We start from the raw sequence: 24,843 nt of genomic DNA, 5'->3' as shown, positions 1-24,843 counted from the left end.
TACAATAATGGACCTGGAGTATATCAGATATGTGAATAGTGATATAAACGGATAGTTGCAGTTATGTTATAGGGGACCACGAGGGTAATAGTTTGAAGGGGAACTTATGGAGCTGTCCCAGGGGTCTAGGAAGAAATTCCAAAGAACCCAACAAATTTTAATAATATATCCAATGATGAATTATTATCTCTGAAAATTTTGTCGACGATTCGAGGCATTGAATACGCTTGATAAAAGATACAAAACAGATTGATATGTAAGCACAAATGCAAAGAGGAGGGGGAACTTATGCGTACATTAAGTCGTTCTTGGCATGCGTATCAATCGCAGTCACCCACGAGTTTTTTAATCCAAAGCCTCCTTGCGCCTTCTCGCACAGATATCAATCGCAATGTAATCAAAATCCTCCCAAATTATGCTTGATAACCATTCTCCACTTCCTCCAATACTGCCGTTCCCACTTTCACTCCACGGTACCTGAAGACCCACGCGAGCCACGTTCTCAAACATACATCGTAATAAAACGCAGCTCAAAGAGTCCGTATTTGAAAATTTCATTCCTGTTCATCCTTCCACATAGCCACAGTTCTCCACCATCGTCGTGCTTCAGATTTTACTTGGTTTACTGGCGTGGTATCGAAAAGTCGGAAGTTCCTCATATATTTTGTTGACGCGTTTCGAACCACAGGCTTGGCACCAATGGATATCCCATGTTGACCCCGATTTTTCCGGGTGAGAGACTAGACTGGTTACAGCCGATCGACTTTTCCATTATACTGGGAGGTATTTATCCTGAAGTTTCTGGGATATTTTGTTATCGGTGTTATTACTATAGGCGAGAGGGCCAAGTCTTCAGGGTTTAACGTCGGAAGCAGGTTTAAGCACGGTATGTTGACAAAGGTTAGTATTTGTCTTTTGATGAGATTGATATAGAATTTCACTGTATTACTCGAGCCAATTTAGTTTTTCCATGTAAAAATTCGACGCATGGAGGGGCGGGGAAAGCTTTCCTGTCTGCAAAAGGTCAAGATTGTGATATAATCATACGATTTAGACGAATCTAGGTACCTATTCTCCGATGCTTTCTCAGTTTGGATTGAAGAATTTTAGATGCGTGATGTGCAATTCAAAGGCCTTTTTTGTGCATGATATTCATTATTGACACTGACAGATGTTTCGCTATCTACAAACAAAGTGTCACTGTAGATAATTACACCATGGAGCTACGGAGAATTAATGATGAATTGTTGGTAAACATTATGCGTTTCTAATTTGGTATCGTGTTGATCAGAATTGGATGTAGGAAGGAAGGACTAGACTAGAGATTTCACTTCTTGATGATGTTCCTTCCCGCAAGCCAAAATTCGTGAAAAGATACGAAAGGAGGATCTATCTCATGGCAGCTTATAATATTCGTTTGTATGACGGGCTATTGTTCTCGTTACAGAAGCTATGTGCTGACGGTTACGTGATAGGCAAAATATAGCACTTCGATTCTGTCGTGAGAACCGTTGAGACTCGATCATGATATATAGGGTAGCATTAGAGAAAGCGATGCAGTATGGATTTGGAAAGTGCTTTCCAAGAAAACACAGTCTTAAAATTATGTGAAAAATATTACTGATTCATAATCAATCATGAGAATGAATTCAAAAACAAACGTGGAAGTATTGTTCCGTCCCTCATTTAGAAGTGCAAGTAGGTTTTGAATCATGAAGTTGAAGTTATTTGCTAGGTATCAATGCGAAGCATACATGAAATGTGGCGGTGGTCAATCATCCTATGTAGATCTGACTCGCAAATTCGTGTTTAGCGTGATCTGTAGGATTGTACCCCTTTATGCATTAGAACTGCACAAGACGAAAGATGAGATGAAGATGTGAGGTTTAAAACAAATGCAGGAAGTCAGAGACGTGAGGAGTACATTACTGCTACTGCGAAGTCGCACAACTTCGCCGTTCTTCATACCGGTTCTTGGTAGGTTATCATGAAGCCTAATATTGACAAGGGAAATGAGGAGATGGAAAGATGGAAAGGTTAGACGAAACAAGCACCCCGAAGATCAATGAAGTTGTTGATCAAATGCTTGTTGGGCATCGCATATAGGTTTGTGTAACAAAATGGCATCCGTTATAGAGTTCTATTTGTTGTATTATAGGCATTGAACCAGAAATACGGAGTACCATGTGCTTATAATATATGTACTATTGACAAGCTGTAGGGTTCTAAACTGTGGTATATGAGTTTCTATTGGTGACCGTTATACTGATGTGCGAACTTGTGGGGAATACCTGGTCGACGACGTTTGGAAATTATGAACATTCGTTTAATATTTCGTTATTCGTTCTGGACGACTTCTTAGATTGATGTGATGCCCCTTAATGATTCTTATCAAGATTTTGAATTAATCAACTAATTGCCTAAATTTTTGACTGACCTCAGAATGACGTTCAATCACACCATTCCCGCGTGGGGTTTCGGAGGGAAAATAAAGTAAATATTAAGCATCGAGATTTTCCCAATTCTCCACATTTGCACTTTCCAGCTCACACTCAAGCTTTCTCAATCCTGACCACTTCTCGTGGCAGAGAGCTCCAAAGCTAGAGGAATGCATCTATCCAACGGGATATTTGCAAAACATTTTCTAAGGAGAATTATCCTAGAATAGCAAGTTATCCGGATGAGCAACAAGGTAATGACTTCCATTTGTAAGGACATCTAGGTCATCATGACCAACACGGAAATGATATGAAGAGTTTGAACAATTCCTAGTCAATAATGATTCGTCAATATACCGGACTGGTGCCGAAAAGATTTAGATTCTTGTATCAAGGAGGTTTGAGAGTTCTTCTCCACATAATTTAGTCTAGAGGTCGAGACTGCACAGACAAGTGCGGAATAAATTTCTGAATAGAGACATTTGTCTACCCCACTGTGAAGTCTTTACCGGCTTTTCAAACTTATCAACACACACGAACGGATGCAGTCTTAGAGGCAATTAGATATTTTTCTGTGAGATCATCGAGATGACGGAGATTAGGAACGTTAATCCAAATTTCTTCTAAATCTTTATAGTCTGTGAGACAGTTGGAGTAGCTTTCAATTTATCATGATTGAGAACATAGCAAACAAGTCAAGATGATATGATATGATATGATTATGATAGGCGAGTCATAAGGATAAGATTAACTTTCATATAGTCTATTAAGTTTGTGATTAAGTAGCGGAAGCAACTAAACTGAGTTCTCTTATGATAGAAACTTTCTTCTAGAAACAAACTTAGTCTCAAGAACTTGAATAATGAGGCTTTTGACGAGAATGCATTATCAAGAAACAGCGTTAGCAAAACGAGTGAAGCAATAAGAACCTCGGTTGACATCTATGATGATAAGATAACAGAGCAAACACCAGGGATCCTTTCCATCTGTTCCACAATGGGATTTCCCATTCAAAAAAACATGATATTTTGTTTTGAAGTTCTCGTCAGTTCGTTCCAAGATTCGATGTGGAGCCTATAGATGCAGTATCATTATAGCGATTATGCCTGTTTTTAGAGCGTTAAGACGACTTTCTAGGGTTTAATCTCCAAACGAGAATCTCCACATCGACCCCGAAACTAGAAACGATCCACTGATTCACGGGTACTTGAACAAAATAAATCAGAGATGTTGTTCCGATTTGCTAGACTCTCAACCCTAAATCGACGTCTGTGCAGATACATCGCCAACTTGCCAAGGTAGCCCAATCTTCTGATACGAAGCTTCTTTTCCATGTGTCCCATGATGATCATCAGAACTAGCAGGATGAAAGTAATCTATCAAACTTCCCGGAACTTACACCGAGATAATCAGTACAACCTTCGATTAACTTCAGAATGACATCAAGTCATCATGTCAACATTATGAATCTCGAAATTCCAATCCTGAATCAGCCACCTCCTCGAGTAAGTAGGTACATATGTACCACATGATTCACCACTGATCATCATCACGAAGCTCTTGAATCTTTATGTCTTACGGTTCTCTTATTTTTGACCTCCTCCCTTTTCTCCTACCTAGCTAGTACAAGAACCTATTAATTCTTCTTACACACCAGTAGATAGCCCTGGGCATAATCCTACATTCCTTGCAATTATCATGCAGTCAACGACTTTTCTTGCCTATTTTTTCCTAGCTTCCATGTGTATTCCTAGTTTTCCATGCAGTTACATGGCTGCCATGAATGTGCACGGGGCAGCACGGACCCTTGGTTGATTCCGTCGAGGTAAGCGAACTACTATCCTGTCAAAAGCTCCAAGCGGTTTCATTTCATCAACCACCCTTGTTTTGTCACCAGTACCCTCAAACACTTGCCAAAATCACAATTTCGCCTCTCTGCACTAGCCATTCTGCACAGTGCCTTGGTACAGTATCATTGAGTGAAAGAGGCAAATAGGTAACTCCGAAGTTTAAACTTATCTTCCTCCGTGCTTTATCCGGCATCATATGCACTTTTCCACATGGTTTGGTGCTTACTAGCCCCTTCTTGTCATTGTGCCTATCTCAGACGCTAAAACAGTCGATTTTCACTCTACAGTAAGAGAAGAAAATAAAGGGCACTAACGGGCCCTGCTGCACACTACCTTATAGACTGGGGATAATATATTAGGAATATTACATATCCCCACTTGAACCCTCGCTGGGTCGGTCCAAGTGTCTGGCACTCCTTGAGTATATCTTAATCCTGTCTTTTCCGCCTCTTAGAGTCTTCAAGTGGATCGAGTCCATTTATATGTTTCTTTCTCCGCTATATTAATATATATGCCACATTCCTTCTTACACAATTGAGTATTGAACTTTCTTTCCTACACCCATTGAATCGGAAAATCGAGCCGGGAGCTTCGAAACGGATCAATTCCTAATATGGCTCATATTTCCGAATACTTGGTCGATGCTACGAGCAGTGTTGGCTTAAATAACTTAATAGCTCGCGAGACGGGGGTATCTTCTTCACCTCAAGACATTGTATGTAATTCTTTTCGTGGCCAAGCTGGTTCTTGCTCATAGTATATTTAGCCTTCGGAATCCCCAGTTATGGAAGAGAAAGAAAAACATATTTGGCGAATGCACCAACCTAGTGAAGCACCACGAAAATACAGTATATTTCCTTCTAAAGAAAAGCTATCGATTGGCTCGGATCGACAAAGTCCAGAATCCTCATTGTCATTAGCGTTAGGAGAGAAGCACAACATTCAAAAGCCCAAAGAATTGAACAAACGAAGAAAACCAAGTGTCACCGAATTAGGACCAATGACTACTGTACATGAAGTGTCGATGGATTCTCGTAAGTACCTCAAACACCTTATAAATATGCTTGAAAATAACGTCGAATAGCTACTATTCCAGGACGACCCCCTCTACACGAAAGATCTTTCAGTGTACCAGGTGGTAAATGGAGACAACATACATATGGCGAATCTTTAGTTGCATGTATTGAGGGACCAATTCTAGATGAGAATGCAGAGATTGAAAACGCAATTAATGAATCCAACGTTTTGAAAAGACAACGATCAAATTCCAACTGCCGTTCGAAATCACCCAGACCACTTTCACCGAAATCTTTGGCTCCTCTATATATCCCGTCCAGAAATGCTCCAATGCCACCAAGAATTCGTACTCAGTCTTCACCAAGTACACTTAGATCACCAATGCCACCACAAGTGCCACCAAAGTCTGCTAGAATGATGGAGCAATCTCCACATCATAGATCTTCTCCTTTTACCCCTTCATCATCTGTTAGTACTTCTACAGCAGCAACCACTCCAAGTTCTCCACGAGAAGGACGTTCTTCTCCAAAACCTTGGATGTCCGCTGGTCGATCATCACCAAAACCTTGGATGAATTTACTCTCCGGACGATCATCTCCTAAACCGGTCAAAGATGCCTCATCCATCATGCAGAGCGCAAATTCCAGCTCAGTCACTCTTCCACTCCCAACCCCTCGACGAAACTCCCCCGGTCATTTCCGCAATCAATCCGAGACCTTCGTTCAACAGCCACGAGCTGGAACTCTGACTCACGATGTACCTCATCGACGCGGAGGGTCCGAATCTGGTCCCTCAATAATGGATCGAGGAAGACCTAAGAAACGAAGTGATGGATCACCTATCAAAGCATCGGCCCCCAAGCTCTTGCATTCAAAAAGAACTCCTACTTCCGAGGAGCAATTGGCTTTCGAACATTTACCACAGGGTGTCAAGGCTGCTCAAGCAAGTTCGAAATTGACCCAATCAGAAATGGAGACACTTAGATGTCAGGCTATTGGCCAAGTTTGTCGCTTTGAGGTTCTCAACTCAAAAGATGTGGATGCTCTTTCAAGAGTATGTTATTTCCTCCCCCTTTTCCAAAATCCTACTAACAATCCCAGGAACTCCGCGCTCTAGACGAACGCTGTCTCTACCTCCGCAAAACCCACCGTTCCCTCCGTGCCGGTCGTCGCAATCTCCACGATCGCATTTGCACCTATCTCCGCTCGCCCCGCACCGCCAAATTCTCCCATGATGCCATTCTCAAACAAGAAGAAGCACTATCGGAACTCGATTCATCAATCGATGATTGGGTATCTAAACTCGATCAGGCTGAGAACAGACGCACACGAGTGCGTCAAAAGTTATTGGAACATGTTGCCGCTGCTGTCTTTATGCCCGTTGCTACTCCTTCAGTTAAAAAACGCAATAATAGTGTAAATACAATTACACCACCACGAAGTCCTATCAAGGGAATTAGTCCTGTACGAGAAAGTCATCGCACAGTCGACGTTATGACTCCTCAACCCCAACTTTCCGAAGCGGAACTCAAAGAGAAAAAAGAATCGAGACGGAAAGCAGTGGAATCTATTCGCATCTATGCTGACTCGGATGTTTTTGCTCTTTTGGCCGATGTGGAAGATGAGATTAATAGAATGGGTGATCCTACTTTGTCTTCTTCTTCGGATGAGTCCCGTGAGGAGCAAGTAACAGCTCAACCACAAGCCCCACGAAAAGAAAAGGCTACTGAAGCTTCGCAAGCTGATTCTCATTTCTCGTCTTCTGCACCTACGGCACCAATGTCGCCGTTCTTGCTCAGACCAATGGTTTTCACCATGCCCGCTGGAAAGCAAGGTGTTAAGGTTTAAATCTTCACCTACCTGTCCTATCTATGTGCTCTTTTATTATTGTTGGCGGTTCTCCCATACTTGTTGGTGTTTTCTCCCGCATTAATCTTGTTGGCGTTTTGCTTTCCGTGTAGAAACGTATAACGACTTTCACGATTCACATCGTCTGCTATGATACGGCTGTCTTTTTTTGGTTACTCTAATTTTACTATGTTTTTCCTTTTTGTTATACTCGATTCTATGATACCAATTTTATTTTAATTCTTAAAAGGGGAATGTTGGCTTGGGGGAGATGTTATACTACACTGTCTGTCATTTGGATTTCCTTTGTATTATGGGATGGATGGATGAATGGAAAGATGGAAAGATGGAATGTGTCAGGACTTTTCTATTGGGAGGATTTCGGGTGGAATGGAGGGAATGGAGAGGAATATATAGAGCTACAGAGATTAGCTATCAAAAAAGATTTGAAGATAGGTAGATATTCATAGGGTCTCGAAATGAGATGAAATGAGAGTAAATGAAGTCCTCTTCAATACTATATTAAAACTGCTCTATTACCAAATGAGAGTTGTGCCCAAAACCTCTTTTCCTTGTTTACCATCCTCCCATCCTCCTCAATCCAATGTTACTCAAAGTTCTCCCCTCTATAACCCCGCTCCCTTCCAATTTTTCTCCATTCCCCAACATCAACTCCGTAACCACCTTTCCCATCTCCCTCGTTGGCGTATACATATTCCTAGCCACAAGCCTCACTATAGGAAAAAATCCCATTTCCCCCAATCTTAAGAGACCCTTCCTCTGCGGCACAAATTCCTCGATCTCTTCATGTTCAGAAGAGTCTACACCCCCTGGTCTCACATTGAATACTTTGAGATTTTCATAACCCTTTTCTGTAGGAAGAGCGAGCAATTCGGCTTCAGTTGCACCTTTTACAACGCCGAACATAGGTGTCAGCATACCGGGGGTCGTGGTTGCGCCTTCGCCAGATACGAAGAGGAATTTGAAGGGCTTGGGGGAGGAGAGAGGGGAAAAGGTCCGCGCGGCGCGGAGGGTGTAGGTTTGGGTTATTTCGGTATATTTTCTATGATTGATTTGTTAACATTGTTCTTCAAACTCATAAGCTCCCGTCGGTGCAGAGTACACAGGAAGACTCACTCCTTATCCATCCCCGCGCTACTAGTGCCCAAAGCCCAAACACATCCCTCTGCTCCTTTCAATTGCTCCAAAACAGTCTCCGGGTAATTCTTGAAATCAGAGTGGATGATGACAGTTGCCTTTTTGCTATTTGCGTGTGTTTCAGCAAGGGGAACAGGGTTTCGAGAGAGGATTGATATTTTGGTGACTGAGGGGTGTATGAGCATCTGTTGGAGAATGCCAGAACCGACGAGACCAGTTGCGCCGGTTAGAATTAAATGCATGATGCCTTTTGAAAGAGAATTTATGGTGGGAATTGTGGTGGGAGCTGTAAGAGAGGAAGACTGAGCAATTGGGGCCAGAAAGAAAACATATTGTGATACGAGGAATGTGTGAATGATATACAATTTTACTTTGCAGGTAAAGACGAGAAAGTTGACGAGGCTACACGAGGAGGCTGTTATCCGGAATTCTTGACTCCGCTTTTGATGATAAGAAGAAAAGTTTCATTGGATGAACAGGGGGAACTAGTGCGAGTGGTATGCAGCCTGCTGACACGACCAATTATATTCCAGACACAAATGCAACTTGCTGACCCAAATGAATTTGTTTATTTGTAGGCTGGTTGGCGGCGTGAGATTCACAATACCTATCGTCAAAGACGAACGCCTTACGAAAGTGACGGGTAATGAGAGTTTCGCTCCCTGATAATTCACGGAAGTCCCGGCCAAGGGACCGCAGAGAGTTGGCAACACTTGGTATGAAAACGTCCTTCATGCTGTTTACCCATCTCAGATTCAAGCTAACTTTTGGTGATGGAGATATGTTAGGTGAGTACGATGGTGCATTACGTTCATTGCAGCCCCCAATCCCTTCTACATGCTTCATCACAGTCGAAACCAGCAGACAATCGGCGCGTAGACAATGGTGCGTCGGCTCAGTCAGAGAGATCTCTCTTCCAGAGCATGGAATTCGTGCCCTAGAGCCGACACAATACCGTGGAAGCCAATCACATCTACATGAAGAAAGTGCTATCTACCTCTCGAAACGATTCGCAGAAAGATTCAGGTGTCAGGATGGAATCTTTTTGAGAAACACGCCTCCTTCAACATTCACATTCACATACACGAACATGATACGGAACGACTGCAGGGCTGACAACAGTGATTGCATCTATCATGTACTTCATCGTAACACGGAGACCGTACTGCACAAACACGACCACCTAGTCTCACGAGACGAACCACATACAATTGGAAATAAGGAGGACTGATGGGTATTTCTCAAAAAAAAAAATAGATATACATTCTAAACTTCTGTGAACATGGATTCGGAGCGGGACGAGCTGGTGTAAGGATGAATTATCCTGGTTGCCATGCATCTTCATGTTTTTATTCATGAACTCACTTGGTTTATTGCAAGGTAGGAAGACGTTACAACCCCCACGGGAAGTATCTCGTTTCTTCATCTGAAGGTAATGTAACCACCAGGTGGGTATCCTTTATCTCGTTTTTCCATCACGTATATTGTCATCACACCAGCCACTTTCAGGGTTTCTGGCTTTGTCCCTTGACCTGTTTCTGTTGTTTGGCATCCTAGAAGTTTCGGACGTTGCAAATAAGAATACAAGTAAGCTCGTATGCCTTGATCCTCTACCAATTCCCATTTTGATGATTATCAATACTACCTTCTTGGACTCTTACAAGATATTATATTTTTCAAAGAAAGGAGAATTATTAAGCTTACCCCACGAGTCCACGGCCAGGAATAAAGTAGTTATGGGGTAGTGAGACACCCCCAAATCCAATTCAGATATAGTTTCATGCATCTACAAGCTCAAGTCTGATCCTCGCGGGCATTTATAAGGCGCAAACATCCATTTTAGAGAGATTCATCATGGAGTAAATTTTGCTGCAGAAAGTGGAAATGAAAGGATTGGCGTCGGCGATTTGAAACTAGAAATCTAGATAGGCGTATCTGATGTTATTGTGCGGCACGGTAATCATCACATTAATCGCTTCCCAATTCTGCATCAGGAATAAGGGCCATTGCGTTGCACTTGTAGTAGCATTGCATTCTGCAATTGTTGAGTCGCAACGATGTTGGTCGCATTTGTTGCCTCGGAGCGGGGATCAATGATTTCGCCCGTTGATAATTAACTTCTAATCTGTTTTTTGATATTGTGCGAAATGTTGAGTGTTTTACTGATGCATGCATCATAAAACGCACCGCACAACTATCACGTGTCTCGGTGTACAAAAGACACTTCTGTATCTTTTCTTCAAACACTTTTGAATCCGAGGAGTTCAAGCCTTGGGAGATTGCAGAAATATGATTTCACCCCCTGAAATACCACATTGTAAATTTTCATACAGCACACATGAGTATTTTGGTAATGTGCATTTCTTACGTTGATAAGTGACTCGGTATGTGGTCGGTGAAACAGGTCGTCATATGAAGTGAGGGGAATCCTTGGTGGTGAGTGTAGTTTAGTTAAGGAGGATTGTAATCAGGCTCGTCTGTTTTTTAATCTTTTAAAGGGGCAACAAGTGGTGAATATTAGAGGTTTTACTTATTGGTCAAGAGGTTGATGTCAGAGTCGTCAGACATTTGTTGTTAGGGTGCTCGAGGAGAAATCCCAAAATGAGAAAATTGTAGACTGCAACTCAGGGAGGAACATTAGGGGAATAGGGCACAGGAAAGAGAATCACAGGTATTGAGTGTCATAGGAAAAAATAAGAGTCGGTTGTCCGAAACTGATTCAGGAAATGGACTAGACGAGGAGACTTCTTTCTTTTGAATATGATGCCCTCACTTTATGACTAATTAACTATATACTTGAAAAACAATACCGTGTCGGATTCTATGCTTTCAATAGGATGTGTATCTCAAGTATTGAAATTAATTCTATATGTGTTCTGCCATTTTCTCGTTGTGTTGCTTAGTCAGCTTGCTACATCATGTATCGATAACGTCAATAGCTCTTGCTCCACCCGTCTTCCTTGTAAGAGAATCAAATGCCGATATATCACAATTGTTAGTAGTTCCTTATTGAGATATGTCAAAAGCAATATAACTCAGGAAACATTCCTCGCGTTTGGATCATACTCCCAGTACTTTTAATCGCGGTTTCATCAAAAGCAATATGTTGCATGTGGTGACGTTTGCCACTTCATTCGGCCGAGAGGACTCCAACCTCCTTCGCCCATCGTCAAAATTGAAGTTACACATGCAACCTGAGCTCCCTTTTCACGTGTTCACTTAATAATCAATATTAATTTCGACTCTACCATGTTTCGAGGTTGCCTTCGACGGCCGTTTGTGACGTTGAGCACATCTTTGGCTCCACGTCATCCTAGGCATCTCTTCCCATACTCGCCAAGCGCGTTGCCATGGACAATCTTGGGTCAGAAAGCCGGTCTACCTCATGATATCGTCCTCTGCATCAAAAAATTCGCGCATGTTGCGGCTGCAGTAGCGGAAAGTGTTCCTGATGAGACGGTCACTGCTGTCCGGGGTATTGGACCACCCAGGCCCTTGTTACCACCATCTCCCGAACAACAAATCGCTATTGACACATTGCTACATACCAAAAAGAACATTATCGTTGATGCATGTGCTGGTTCTGGAAAAACGACCACCATATTACATCTTGCACAATCTGCACCTGATACCAGGTTTCTAGTATTGGTTTACAATCGGCGCTTGATGTTAGAGACAAAACAGAGGATAGAAGATTTGGGCTTGACCAATGTGACAGTACAGAACTATCATACTCTAGGAGCTAAATACTACACGTCAGAATGTGCTACCGATCAAGGTCTCAAGCGAGTTGTGGAGGATGACATGAATATCTTTGAAAACATGGAACTTCCTGAATTTTCGGTCTTGATTCTGGATGAGCAGCAGGATATGACACCAATATTGAAACGATTCGTGGATAAGGTCTTACGTGACAAAGGATTTATCGGGCCTAATCGACAGCCCAAAGCAGAACAACCGTTGAGAGTCGTAGTTTTGGGAGATAGACGTCAAGAAGTTTATGGATTTAACAATGCCGATTCGCGATTCTTGTCCATGGCTAATCGTCCTGAAGTTTTCGGCTATATAAATGACCAAGAATGGATCTTGGCGGATCAGACTGCCTCAAATCGTATGACACAATCCAATGTTGACTTCATCAATCAGCAACTTCTCAGAGATCCCAGTGGGAAGCCCATGCGGGCTGTGAAATCCCATGATGCATCAGGTCGGCCTTTTCCTCAACCACGCTATGTTATATGCGATCCATATGATGACTTAGTGCACGAGGTACAACGACTTCTGGAATTTCCTGGCATATCCCCAAATGACATAATAGTCCTTTCTCCATCGGTGCGTGGTATCTCGCCTGCAATTTATCTCGCTAATGATCTTGCACTCCGAGGAATTCCTGTATTCAGATCAGACTCGGATATATCAGAAATCGCACCTGAAGTTGCTCATGGAAAAGTACTGATTTGCACTTATCACCAAGCAAAGGGAATCGAGCGTAAGGCCTCGATTGTTCTTGGGTTTGATCAGGCATATCACAGCTACTTTAATAAGGTCTCAGAAGATCCCATTGCTGTCACCAATCCGCAATACGTAGCAGCTACTCGGGCACTGGAGCATCTTGTCCTCATTCATGCTCACACAAACGCGCCCTTGCCCTTTGTGGACCTGGACACTGTGGATGAAACGTGCGATTTAGTCATGACTCGTAATCTCGATATTCAACCCCCGGGCCCTGAAAGAGGAATACCCAGATTCGGCGTCACTGCATTGTGTCGAAATGTTTCGGAGACTCTCATAACAGACTGTCTAAGCCGTCTGGAGTTCAAAATGCTTGCCGAGCCGACTTACGGAAGCTCTCCTCCACCTTCTGAGATTCATGATATTTATGGTCTTGTTGAAGCTGTGGCAGCAATTACTGGAACGGCCATTCCTGCTATTTTTCAGTGGCGTCTAAAAAAAAGGTCGGCAATACTTGCGGAACCTCTAAAACTTCTCGAGCCACCTAAGAGGCCAACGAGACGACGAAATCCACTACGAGAGCTCCCGAAAGAATTTTATGAGAGAATCCAATACATAAAATACGCGTATGAAACTGGAGTTATCACAACCGGTGATTTGTTATACCTATCAAATCTTGAGATGGCAGCAAAAGATAAAGACATCACCAAGCTATTGAGCATTCCATTAATGGGGTACACATGGGTAACGGAGACGTATTGTCAAGATATTTATTATGTTCTAAATACACTACCAGGCGACGCCAAAATTTCAGGACGAGGTATATTTTTCGAAAGCTTGAGGTATCGCAAATTCCCCCTTATCACCCACGGTGGTGGGCCTACAAGACCGTTGAAAAAATCAGGAGTCATAGTGACTGGCGCTATGGATATATGTCGACCCAAAAAAGAGATCGCCGCAGTCTGGGAAATCAAACATTCAGATTCCTTATCTCCAGAGCATCTACTACAGGTTGCTTTATACATGTTACTTCTCGGAGAAAAATCATCAGGATTTCTTGTCTCTGCACGTACTGGTCAGACGGTACAAGTTCTTCCCAAGACCCCGGAATCACTTATGGAAATTCTGCAATTGCTTGTTGATTCTAAATCCGGGGGCGAACAGTCGAGATTGTTAAATACATATTCGGATGAGGAGTTTTTGGAAGAATGTAAAAGAGATTTTAGGGGGTTGGTGGGGAAATGTGCATTGCCGGCTTGGTTTGCTATGAAGCCTAGTGGATCTAGGTTTAAAAAGGGGGTGAGAAAATGGAAGGAGAAAACGGATTGATTTGATGGATGAAATGGTTAGGGCGTTGGTGATACTTGAGATGGAGGTTGAGAAGTGGATTATGGTAGATATATAGATAGGATGGCAGATATACTCTACTAAATAGATAGTAACTATAGAAACTATAGAGAAATGTAGAAAGAAACTAGTACAAAATATAAACGAGTCATAATAAATAGCCTTCATCGGTCTCTTATATGTTTAGTATCACAATAGTTCTATATAAATAGATAGTTATGTATAAGATATGTGATTGGATATCCACAGGAGGGCAAGTATTCAAGATCAGCAAAATGAGAGTGAGTGTAGCATGTGAAAGAGACTCGGTTCTGGTCGGTATAGATTGTGCTGTGTATGCTTGAGATGACTTGGTTATTGAATGGGCTGCGCTTGTATTTGTCTTGAGAAAACGGGGTGGGAGAAGTCTCGAGAGATTTGATAGGGATAGTTTTGGGTTGACTTGAGATGTGTATCTGGATGTTTGTGGTGAGTTGGTATAGAATCAAAGATGGTATTGACATTCACTTTTATCTAATTTTCTTCACCCTTTCAATATACTGTAGTGATCGGACCCTATTTACCTAGAATAGATCGGGGGATTACGACATAATCAATCATGCAGTTCCATGAATTTCGATTCGCTGCCTATAACCTGCTATTTATCACTGTAACCTCTAGTAGTTTCCAACGTCCAAGTCAAGCTAGTTATAAACCAAGCCACTTTAATAGGTGGAAAATGATAGATGGAAATGAAGTTGCTGTAATCTATTATGAACTCAAGTCGGCAGTAGGAGGGTAGCGTGATTAGAATCCCCCTTGAACAAGAGGAGATATTCGAGTAGCGAGATGAGACACAAGAGTATTCTTTGCCATAATTTGTTATCATTGTCGAATAAGTGATGGTACTATCTATAAATTACTATCGTTTCTCAATTTTAAGCATGCATGCATGAACTTTTCACCTGCTTCTTATGAACTATATTCTCCATTCGAATCCAGCGATGTATACGTTCAACATCGTGTTCCTCACTCTGCCAATTTCTTATTGCCTCTATCAGCATTTACTTATGGATATAGTAACAACCTATTTGTTTTGACTTTGATTCGAAATTAATCCTTGAGGGTGGTTTTTATATAGAGATGTATTTTAAATTTTAAATCTTGGTCAATTTGTAGAGGTAAACAATAGGTGCTGAAGAATAGAAATCCACTCTGCCACTGGGCTATGAAAATTACTGCATCGAAGACGAGAGAACAGAATGAAATTGGTGATTCACATCCTCAATCTGTGCTTTCGAGCAATGTGTGAATCATAGTGGTGAATCGAAATCTATATTAGGAAAGCTAGGGAGGGTGGCTGCTTACACTCATCTATTTAAGCCATTAAAGTTCCGGTTTTGCTATATGTACAATACTAATATGTATGAATAAAAGGAGTTTCAGCAGTATTTTTGATCGCCATAATTGAAGTATTGATTCGGATGAGTAGTCTATAACCTCTCATCTAGCATATTTTGATTCTTATTATTGCCGTCGCTAGATATCTGTGTATCTCATTTCTCTATCCCGAGATGATTTTGTTGTTATTTCATGCATTTGATGTTTGCATCTAGAATGATATATTGATTTAGTACGGATTTCTGCCCTCCTCTTTCACTTTGAAGAGGGTCGAATTCTTATCCACAACGCCGTTCCCCCTAAAGATATTGAATCCAGAATCTCATTTGGAATGTAAAGGCTTTATAGGTAGCCAGTTTACGTTCGTTTTCTTCAATGCATAGCTTAGTAGCACATGTAAGCTAGGAGTATGGAGAGTGAATCCAATCTGCCGTACAAAAACAATGAAGAAGAAGCGCCAAGCAAGAGGATGGATGGTAAATCACACATCTACTCCTCAACACCCAAAAAGGAAACCATCGTAGTAGATTTGTGTTAAGTGATTCATGAAACTAACACATTTGGGAAGACACAGGGGCACGTAAACTGGCCCTATTGTCTGTCCCCTCGAAGTACCATGTTCAATCCTCGCTGATCTATGCTTTGTGCTTGGGACTGATGCAATTTGCCGACAGTCTGTAGGGACCTCAAAATTGAGGAGTTATCTCAAGCTCTCTCATGACTGACTTCTCAAATGTCTCTACTATACTTTAAGAACCCTTCACGTTGATGTGTAAAGCGGGGCAAAAGATGAGAAATAAGCAAAAACTAAATACACAGTAGACGGCAGCTAGTGTCAATTATGAGATTCACTCCACATCTCCTCGCCTTGTAAACTACTAGTTCACTTCCTCTGTCCCACTCGGAAGATCAATCAAAAAAAAAAACTTAAAATTTCTCTTGAAAATCCAAAGACAAAAAATGCAAAAAAAAATCAAGCTTTAATGATGGGAATTGAGCCCAACGGGGGGGTCGAACCCCCAACCTTGTGATTAAGAGTCACACGCTCTACCGATTGAGCTAGCCGGGCGGGCTTTGCTTGATGGTTTGTTGGAGACCACGGTCGTGTTTGAGAATATATTTGAGCAATTGGCAGGAAAATTCTGTAAAAACTTTTCTTAGGGGGATCAAGCGAGGTGATAGTGGGGCTGGCTTATGCGACGAGATTTTTGGTGGGGATGAGGAAAGGCTTTTGCTCTGACCATTCTCAATGGCACTTTTCATATGACATGCTTTTTCATTAATTGTAGGGCTATATATAAGAATACAACTACGCATAGGACAATATTCTCTTTTTCAGGGAAATTGCCCTAGGATAACTCTTCGTGATGACGAAGTACCTGAGGCTTTACAGTATTTACTCTATACTCTTTGATCACCGGTCGTCGTATGAATAAGTATTCATTATCGTCGCATCGAAGTGTATCTTTAGTATTTATGCCGTCTATACTTGAATGCTCATCGTCACTCCCTTCACATCAAACAATATTCCTCTTCCCTTCCCCATTTTCTTACTCAATTCTATAACAATATCAGATTTAGAGAAGCATCACATTCATTCTTCCCAATGTACTTCATATCCACTCTTATTAGAGTGCTTCGATCATAGTTTTGTTGCACATCTCATTTCGAGAAGATTCGAAATTGACATCCTGGTGGCGAATTTGGGTATTGTTGCATGTCTCAATATCCGGAATACCGGAATCTCTGATACACTTCCACCCCAGACTTGGAATTTTGGATTCAAGAAGATACTTTGTTGCATATCTGTAAAATTCGAATGAGTTAGAGGGAATGAGAAAACCGAAGCTCATACTAGGAATGCTTTACTTCGATTTGGACTTCAGGGGGTTTGACCTGGAGAATATTCAAAAGATAGGAATAGGTGGAGGTTTACTGTGAATATTTCCAATTGCTTTAGATTGCTTTCTATACAATTGGGAGTTCAAAATAAGTAGTGAGTTCTCAGTCGTTTTTTCTTTAGAAAAAAGAAGTACTTGTCATGGCAGGAATATAGTCCATACCGTTGGAAATTGGGGCCTTGGATTATGGTCCACCAAAGTGAGAATCTGCGTATGAATCTGAAGGTGAATACAAAACTCAGTAACGAGAACTAAAGAAGAGGAGACAGGCGTAAATCATCTTATATTATCCATATACAATTACAGCTCGTCGAGATTGCAAGTCCGGTGGCTAATCATAGATACAATTCCACTGATGAAACTTCGTCGTGATGATCTCATATCATTAATCCAACTTCTACTACACAGCACAAATATGGTCAACCCAGCCTACTATCCCTCTCGTACTATCCCTCTCGATTCTCTGAGATTCCTCAGAGCTCTTGAGAATCAAGGGATTCTGATCACGCTCACGTGCTCCGCGAGAAGTCCCCTCGCTTCCACCCACTTGCATTGTTATTTTGTACATAATTCCACAAACAGAGCACTCTGGCACATACGACCATAGACTGAAGAGAATTGGGCATCCCGTCCGCTCTGCCATACACAAGCTTCAGATCGGTGGATTAGTAGTTGGGTGGGTGACCACCAGCGAATCCCCACTGTTGTATGTTTTCTTTTGACTTTTTGCTGGCCTATGTATGCTATCCGCCATTCTAGGACGTAAGTAATCAATGAATACATTTTTTGACGCGTGCTCTTAAGCACAAGTCACTCTAAAGGTCCATATTTATGAGACGTTGACAACACATAGTCCACGACTATCCATCATTTTTATTTAATTTCTGTGAATGTACTTCGATTCATGACACGCTCCAGAGTAATCTATAGCAAACTTGGAACTAAGAAGGGCAAAGCAAAAGTGAGAGTATCGTGAGAGTAACTGCGAGTCGATCTTTAAGAATGTGCCTTTGAAATGATGAAAGCGTGGAAGCCAGGGACAAAAATTCGGGATAAGGATTGAATCAGATGGAGTTTATGTAGTGTGTACCAAACAGGTTTAAACAAACTATTCTATTCTTCTACTGCAGTTCCCCTTTACTATTATGCAGAGATGAATGGCATCTTACATCAACTAGTATAAATTATTGCTGTCTAAAAATACCCCCAAGTTTCTATCACTCTTTAGTAGAGTTCCCATCCTTAGATTTGAACCTTGGTTGTCGCATTCCATTTCCATCCTTTGGCGAACAATCTCCCATTGGATTCACAGGGTCCAGACGGTCAGAGTTGTTTCCGAAAGAGGGTGACTATGGTAGACTAAAGTCGTTCAAATCAATCTCACCATTTGTCTTAGAATCTGCTTAGTTTCTCCATTATTCGCCCGAAAAATGGAGTTGGATTGGATGCGAAATTCTGTAGCCCCTCGACTCTCGGGCTCTGCTAGTTTTAAACTGGAATGAAGGGCAACAAAGACATTGATGCCGAAAGCTCCCATTCACCAACGGCTTTGGAAGTGATGTTTTCGATAATCTCCCGTATTCTCGGGTGTCGGGTTCGAAGTCCAGACCACCAAGAAGATTAAAATCCATTCTGATATAATCCACCGCTCAATGCTAGCATTCGAAAGTGGAATTGGTGTGCAATTTTGAATGTCGTTCACTATTAACTCCTTCTGCATGGGGTAAACGTTCAGAAACAGGTCATCTATGGTATCCTGCGAGATCTTTCCATCGTCATCTACTTTAATACTCTTGCTTAATCCCCTCACGCCCCGTATGTAATCTTTAACATCATTATCCCGTTCGATTGCATTTGAAGCTCCCCAAACTGCCACATGAACGTTAGCGCACATCTTCAGAATCTTCTATATAATGCATAACAAACATATGGAAAGCAATGATCTCTTCTTTTCTTGAAATGATGCACCTTGTAGGGTGGATATTCTGTCTAGTTACCCAAAGCGTTGGCTAGCGAATCTATAATTTCTTCCCACTCCTCTTTTGGGCGATACTTCAACCAACTGATCAAATCCTTGAAATTTTTCTGCGACACTTCATAGCAAGCGCACATGCTTATGATTAGTCCGATGAAAACCCCAAGAAGGCATATCGTAAGCCCGACGAAATCATCAGGACAAAAATTAGATTCTTTGAGACGAGTGATACTACAGTATCTTGTAGATGATGGAAGAGCGACAGGTGCTGAGACAACCGCGCCAATGACTGCAATACGAGTCGTTACTGCCCAGATGCTAGTTTGGTGCCTTACAATCTCAAGTGTTTTCATTGAAAGCATATTGGAGGAGCTAGCAATTTTTCATGCCGAGTTGCAAACGATCCGGGGTGAATATCAATCCTTTTATCGAATGGGTATCTTATGAAGTCCAATTCCTTGGTTATTCTTGTTAAGAATCCAATTGTGATATCTCAATTCTGATGCGACAAACTGCCAAGATCAGAGCCGTTCACTGGATTCTCTGTTCGTTTACACGAGAAAACTCAAAACACTGTGGTTATGAAGGTAGGGATAATTTGCTCGAATTTATTTGATACCAGTCTTCTACGAAATGAAAAGAGTATTGATGTTTTTTCTTAGAGACAAAGTGGTGTGTGAAATATAAAAGTTCGTGGGCGACGCTAGTTTTTAGATTTGCGACGGACTAATATTTAGTGAGGCACTAGTCACTTCCGAAGACAGTGGTGAATAAGATGGCCATAGACTTTATTCATCACTAAGGGCTATATGTGACGCACTAGTCTATGTTACCAATGCTTATCATGTCATGATGTGAGAAGGCTTTATGAAGAAAGCTTGTTCCATGTACCTTCCCTTCCTCGTCTCTTCGAAATGTAGAGATTTGTTGAGTTCAAGAAGCTTTTGCTAGTTAGAAAAGGCTTTATGTGATCTCCGGAATTGTTGGCTTTTGTTTGTGCACTGGGGAGGGACGTTCCATATGAGCTTTGACGAGAGATCTTCTCCTGATCGATTTCAGAGGTGCATACCTGACTGAGTATGATATGGCGAATTGTATCAGATGAAGTTAGATCAACCCTTCTGTCGAGGGGACTGAAAGAATCAAGGCTCGCAATTTACCTCAAGATTGTATAGCTGAGGGACGGGCTAGTTCTCTGGTATCTATCGACTGGCTAAGAATTGATTATGGAGTATGTGGGGCTCGCTTGGATGTCAGGGGTTGGCAAAAATTCATTACCGTCGATTTGTGCTTTCTTGAGAGTGATGTGCATATTGATAAGTGAACGGCGGTAGCACTTTGATCCGAGAGACTATCTGTGATGATTATCCGTTCTCATTGTCAAAATTATGTCTGAATTTTGCAGAGTGGGGATACATAATCTGATAAAATGGACAAAATAATTGTCATTACCACTTCGAACAGTGAAGAATTGTGTAAGCTAAGATGTCTTCAACGAGATGAACTAACATCTGATGCGAACGAAGGAATGGTGACTTGAGGTACTTGATCCGAATGGAAAGTTCGATTGTCGGTATCTGGCTCAAACAAAAGAGGTAAGGTGTGCGAGGAAGCATCTAATTCGAAAGAAAACCTAGATTATTGAAGGGTTGTGGTTTCGTTGGCTGATTCGCTCGTATATTTCTTGGGAACTTTGCTTGAGATCTTGGTGCTTCAATCGACGAGATTGACTAATAATCTTTTGAACTGCATGCTGACTCGCAGGGTTTCTGAGAATGAGATTGGATAGTGATTTATAATGCCTGCTCGAGTGCTTTGCTCGTTTGGTTTGAGTTGTAGCGGTTCAAATGACGTTACTATTGAGCTGTAGTGTTTCAATTAATGAGATTGTGATATTACTATTGACATAGGCAGTAAATTAACATATAATGTTTCACTTGATGAGATTATATATTATAATTTTATTGTCATCAATTAACTAGACAATCATGGATTCTTGATATACTGAATTCATTTGGTGCTTTCAACTCACTTAAAATATTGTCATTTTTGGTACATTAAATTGACTTGATGTACTGATATACTTTGAGACATATATATGATTTAGAAGATTTACGTGAATTGAGAAAATAATTTTGCATCAAGAAATAAACTGACTTAAAATATTGAAATCCATCGAAACATTAGAATCAATGCAGCTATCCAAATTATCTAAAACAATAAAAGTATCAAAGCCATTTTATTTCCCTAGAACAATAAAAACATATAATAAATCAAAACAATTAGAACATTAAGCACATCTTAAATTCTAAATTCATGTAGAATACTACAATCATCTTGACCCATTCGATCAATACAACTTCCATTCAACAATTGATTCAGATACACAAAAAACAACAGCTAGAAGTTCTTTTCAATTTTCAATCTGGTATTAGAAATTGTTACCTCCAGTGCGAACTTTCAGACTCTTGATAAGAAATCATACATTGATTGACGACAGCATTAACCGCTATACTATCCCAATCCCGACAGTAAGCCTTCAGACGAACAAGAAAACTATACCATACTCCACTCCCGTTCCTCTATTTCCCTATCCGTCTTTCCCCTGTCTACAGATAACCCTAAGTCAAGAGCGAGAACAATCTTTGCATTTCGGTATATTTCTCGCATCAAGAAATCATCTCCTATCATAGTATGCGTCTCTTTTGTCCTTGTCTATCAGAGATTTTGAAAGAAGAAAGATAAGTGTGATATACACAGCCCAACTTGTGGAACACCATACTCAAAGCCATATAATCACTATCGAATACCGGACTCTCGAAGATAGGAGAGAGAGAAAAGGGTCAGTGAATACTCTCTACCGTATCTGCATTCTCTGTCTTACCCCCACTATGTCCATGTAAATACACCCTTTCTATTCCGTTTCCCTCCTCTTTCTCGATCCCAGAAATTAGCCTTTCATATGATATAAAAAGACACCCATTTTCAATTCTGAACTGTGGTGCAACGCACTGCGAGCACTGTGGGCCAAAAAGCCGTCGTGCTAAACTACAGGACCATACGACTTCGTCCCGAGTCCATCCTCAGAGTCACTTTGCGAGACAATAATTCAATTCTTCATAGTCTGTAATCCATACACCTAACCACCCACCAAGAGTAGTACTTTGCGAGTGACAATGAATATCCCATCTTCAAGCCAACAACACAAAGGAGCAATTGACAGTAAAAATCTTCCGCTTCACAAGAAACTGCAATCAAACCCCAAGCAAGTATAACACTAAACCCTCGTCCATGTACCAGCCGTAATCCTTGCGACAATTACTTCTTTCTTTCCCAACATATGCTGTGATAATTAATGGTTCTAGGTAATTTTGAAAATCAGAAGGACACTAAACCTTGCATTGTTATATAAACAAATGAAAAGAAAACATTCTCTCTAGAGCATTTAGGAATTCATTATGACGTCATGTCCAAAAAGAGATCAACAAGGGAGGGGAGGGAGGTACTGTGAATCCGCAGAATCAGAGAGTGTATGAAGAAATATTATAACAAGTGGATCCTCTTTTATACCTCTCCCTAACTCCGCCAGACAATCCTTCTCTTCATTATAAATAGATAGCACTTTCTATTGTTGAGATACCAAACACGTTATAAGAAGCTCTGGAGATGTGGACCAGGCCAGATGTTCTGAGCGTTTTGTTCGCAACAAAGGGATGCATATTACTTTACTAGTTTCTACTTCCCGCCAATGTTTATAATGATTGAGAATTATGTCGGCATCGTAAATGATTAAATGATAATCACATCCATATCGATGACAACAATATGAAAATAAACAACAGACAGTGAGAATATACACTCATCTCACCCCACCCCCACAACCACAGATCCAGAACCCCAAAAACCAAACCCCTTAAATCTCAACACCATGCCATCACCATCCACCCCATACCGAGCGCCCTGTAACATTTTTGCGTATCTGGAGGTCCTTTGAAGATCGAAATCCTACAACAGATATCAAGCTTTACATAGCCATCCATGGATATATACATGCCGATATGAATCATCCTCATAATCCACCTACCTTCCAAATCAGATTTCCAGCTCACTACATCTTGCATAGACAAGTGATTATACATCCAACTCCACTTCACGCTCGTCTAAACTTCTCCTCCTTTCTCCACCTCTCCCTTTCTCCACCCCACCCCACCATCGCTTCCCCCGCTCTTCCTCCTTCCAAACAGCAATACAAAACCCTCCTCCTATCCCTAAAATATCAGTCATCATCGCATGCCAACTGACACCCAGAGACCAATGGGGTTGAAGCCTCCTAGCCAAAAAGTGATTACACCCCTACAACTGCACTTCTAAATTCTCCCAGAGCACTTTACTTTCCACACCGTGAATTTTTTGGTCTAGATAGATAGATAGATGAAAAGCCAAACAAACTGGAACGACTTGATTCATGAAAAGTTATCTTACCGACAATAACAATAACAACAACAACGATAATAACGATGGCAATGAAAAACAAGCAACGAGACTGAAGAAAGACACTAATGAAGATAAACATCAACAATAACATCACCCCGACCAATTTCTCATTCCCACCATCTCAAACCAAGCTCTCATTCTCCATCAAATTCACTCTCAGGGACAAGCACAGAAAACTCCTCTCCCCAAATCTGCTAGCATTTCTCCTCAAACACCAAAAAAACCCCTTCACAAATCCAATGCTTTTTATACCACCTATTCGCTTGCTTTCCCTTTTCCTTCCCTGACTCATTCTTCTTCTATTCACTCTCACGCCCTTCTTACCCATCGACCACCCCTTCCGTCCTCTCTTCCCCCTATCTTTCCCCCCCTCTCCCATTCTCTACCCCCCTTCTCTGTTCCACAAATCAAACCATACCGACACGACATCACATCACAGAATCGATGTTCACTCCACTTTACCTCTCGTAACTTTAGTTTTGCTTCACCCATGTATAGTATATAGTATATGCTTACTACATATCTACCTACTATATACCTATCTACTACATATCTATCTACTACATATCTACCTACGACATACCTATCTATCACAAAGCAATTATCTAGCTATTATATAGCAATTACCACCTATCCACCTATCTACTCCACGACCTGCTCACCTACCCACCTACTCGCTTTCACAAGAGTAAGATCTGTATCAGCCAACACGTATCCACTCACTCACCCCTCACCTCTTACCCTCACTCATCCCCCCTCCCAGCAAAACACAATCCAATCCAATCCAATCCAATCCAATCCAATCCCATACAAACCCATACAAACCCTCATTCCCTCTCACCCCCAACCCTCCGCAATACTCACAACACCCTACCATCCAACCATTTTTCCCTCTCTCAAATCCTTTCCATCCGACATAATACATAAACTTGCCTATTCGAACTTAACAGCGTCCATCCACCCATTCCCACCACTCATACAATA

The 24,843-nt window shown here is 41.4% G+C and overlaps 4 protein-coding genes across 4 annotated transcripts; 2 read left to right on the top strand and 2 right to left on the bottom strand.

The window, feature by feature from the left end:
- Window positions 1-4,901: 4,901 nt before the first annotated feature.
- Bfra_008470 (uncharacterized protein) lies at window positions 4,902-7,152 on the top strand (the record flags this gene model as incomplete). Its single annotated transcript, XM_037338832.1, has 4 exons — window positions 4,902-5,003; window positions 5,055-5,322; window positions 5,373-6,358; window positions 6,406-7,152. 4 exons carry the CDS (start codon window positions 4,902-4,904, stop codon window positions 7,150-7,152), a joined length of 2,103 nt encoding a protein of 700 aa, XP_037192138.1.
- A 576-nt stretch (window positions 7,153-7,728) lies between these two features.
- Window positions 7,729-8,552, bottom strand: Bfra_008469 (putative nucleoside-diphosphate-sugar epimerase protein; the record flags this gene model as incomplete). The annotated part of the gene is made up of 2 exons (XM_037338831.1): window positions 7,729-8,215; window positions 8,290-8,552. The coding sequence occupies 2 exons, from the start codon at window positions 8,550-8,552 to the stop codon at window positions 7,729-7,731; spliced, it is 750 nt and encodes a 249-aa protein (XP_037192137.1).
- A 3,007-nt stretch (window positions 8,553-11,559) lies between these two features.
- On the top strand, window positions 11,560-14,091 carry Bfra_008468 (putative helicase exonuclease protein; the record flags this gene model as incomplete). Its single annotated transcript, XM_037338830.1, has 1 exon — window positions 11,560-14,091. The coding sequence occupies one exon, from the start codon at window positions 11,560-11,562 to the stop codon at window positions 14,089-14,091; it is 2,532 nt and encodes an 843-aa protein (XP_037192136.1).
- Window positions 14,092-18,927: 4,836 nt separating this feature from the next.
- Bfra_008467 (uncharacterized protein) lies at window positions 18,928-19,727 on the bottom strand (the record flags this gene model as incomplete). Its single annotated transcript, XM_037338829.1, is given in 3 exon segments — window positions 18,928-19,296; window positions 19,317-19,375; window positions 19,388-19,727. 3 exon segments carry the CDS (start codon window positions 19,725-19,727, stop codon window positions 18,928-18,930), a joined length of 768 nt encoding a protein of 255 aa, XP_037192135.1.
- Between the last annotated feature and the right edge of the window lie 5,116 nt (window positions 19,728-24,843).

Source organism: Botrytis fragariae, assembly GCF_013461495.1.
Source record: "Botrytis fragariae strain BVB16 chromosome Unknown tig00000061, whole genome shotgun sequence".
In the NCBI taxonomy this organism is placed as follows: domain Eukaryota; kingdom Fungi; phylum Ascomycota; class Leotiomycetes; order Helotiales; family Sclerotiniaceae; genus Botrytis; species Botrytis fragariae.
The sequence above is the reverse complement of the archived record's forward strand: the minus strand, read 5'-3'. Positions and strand labels throughout refer to the sequence as shown.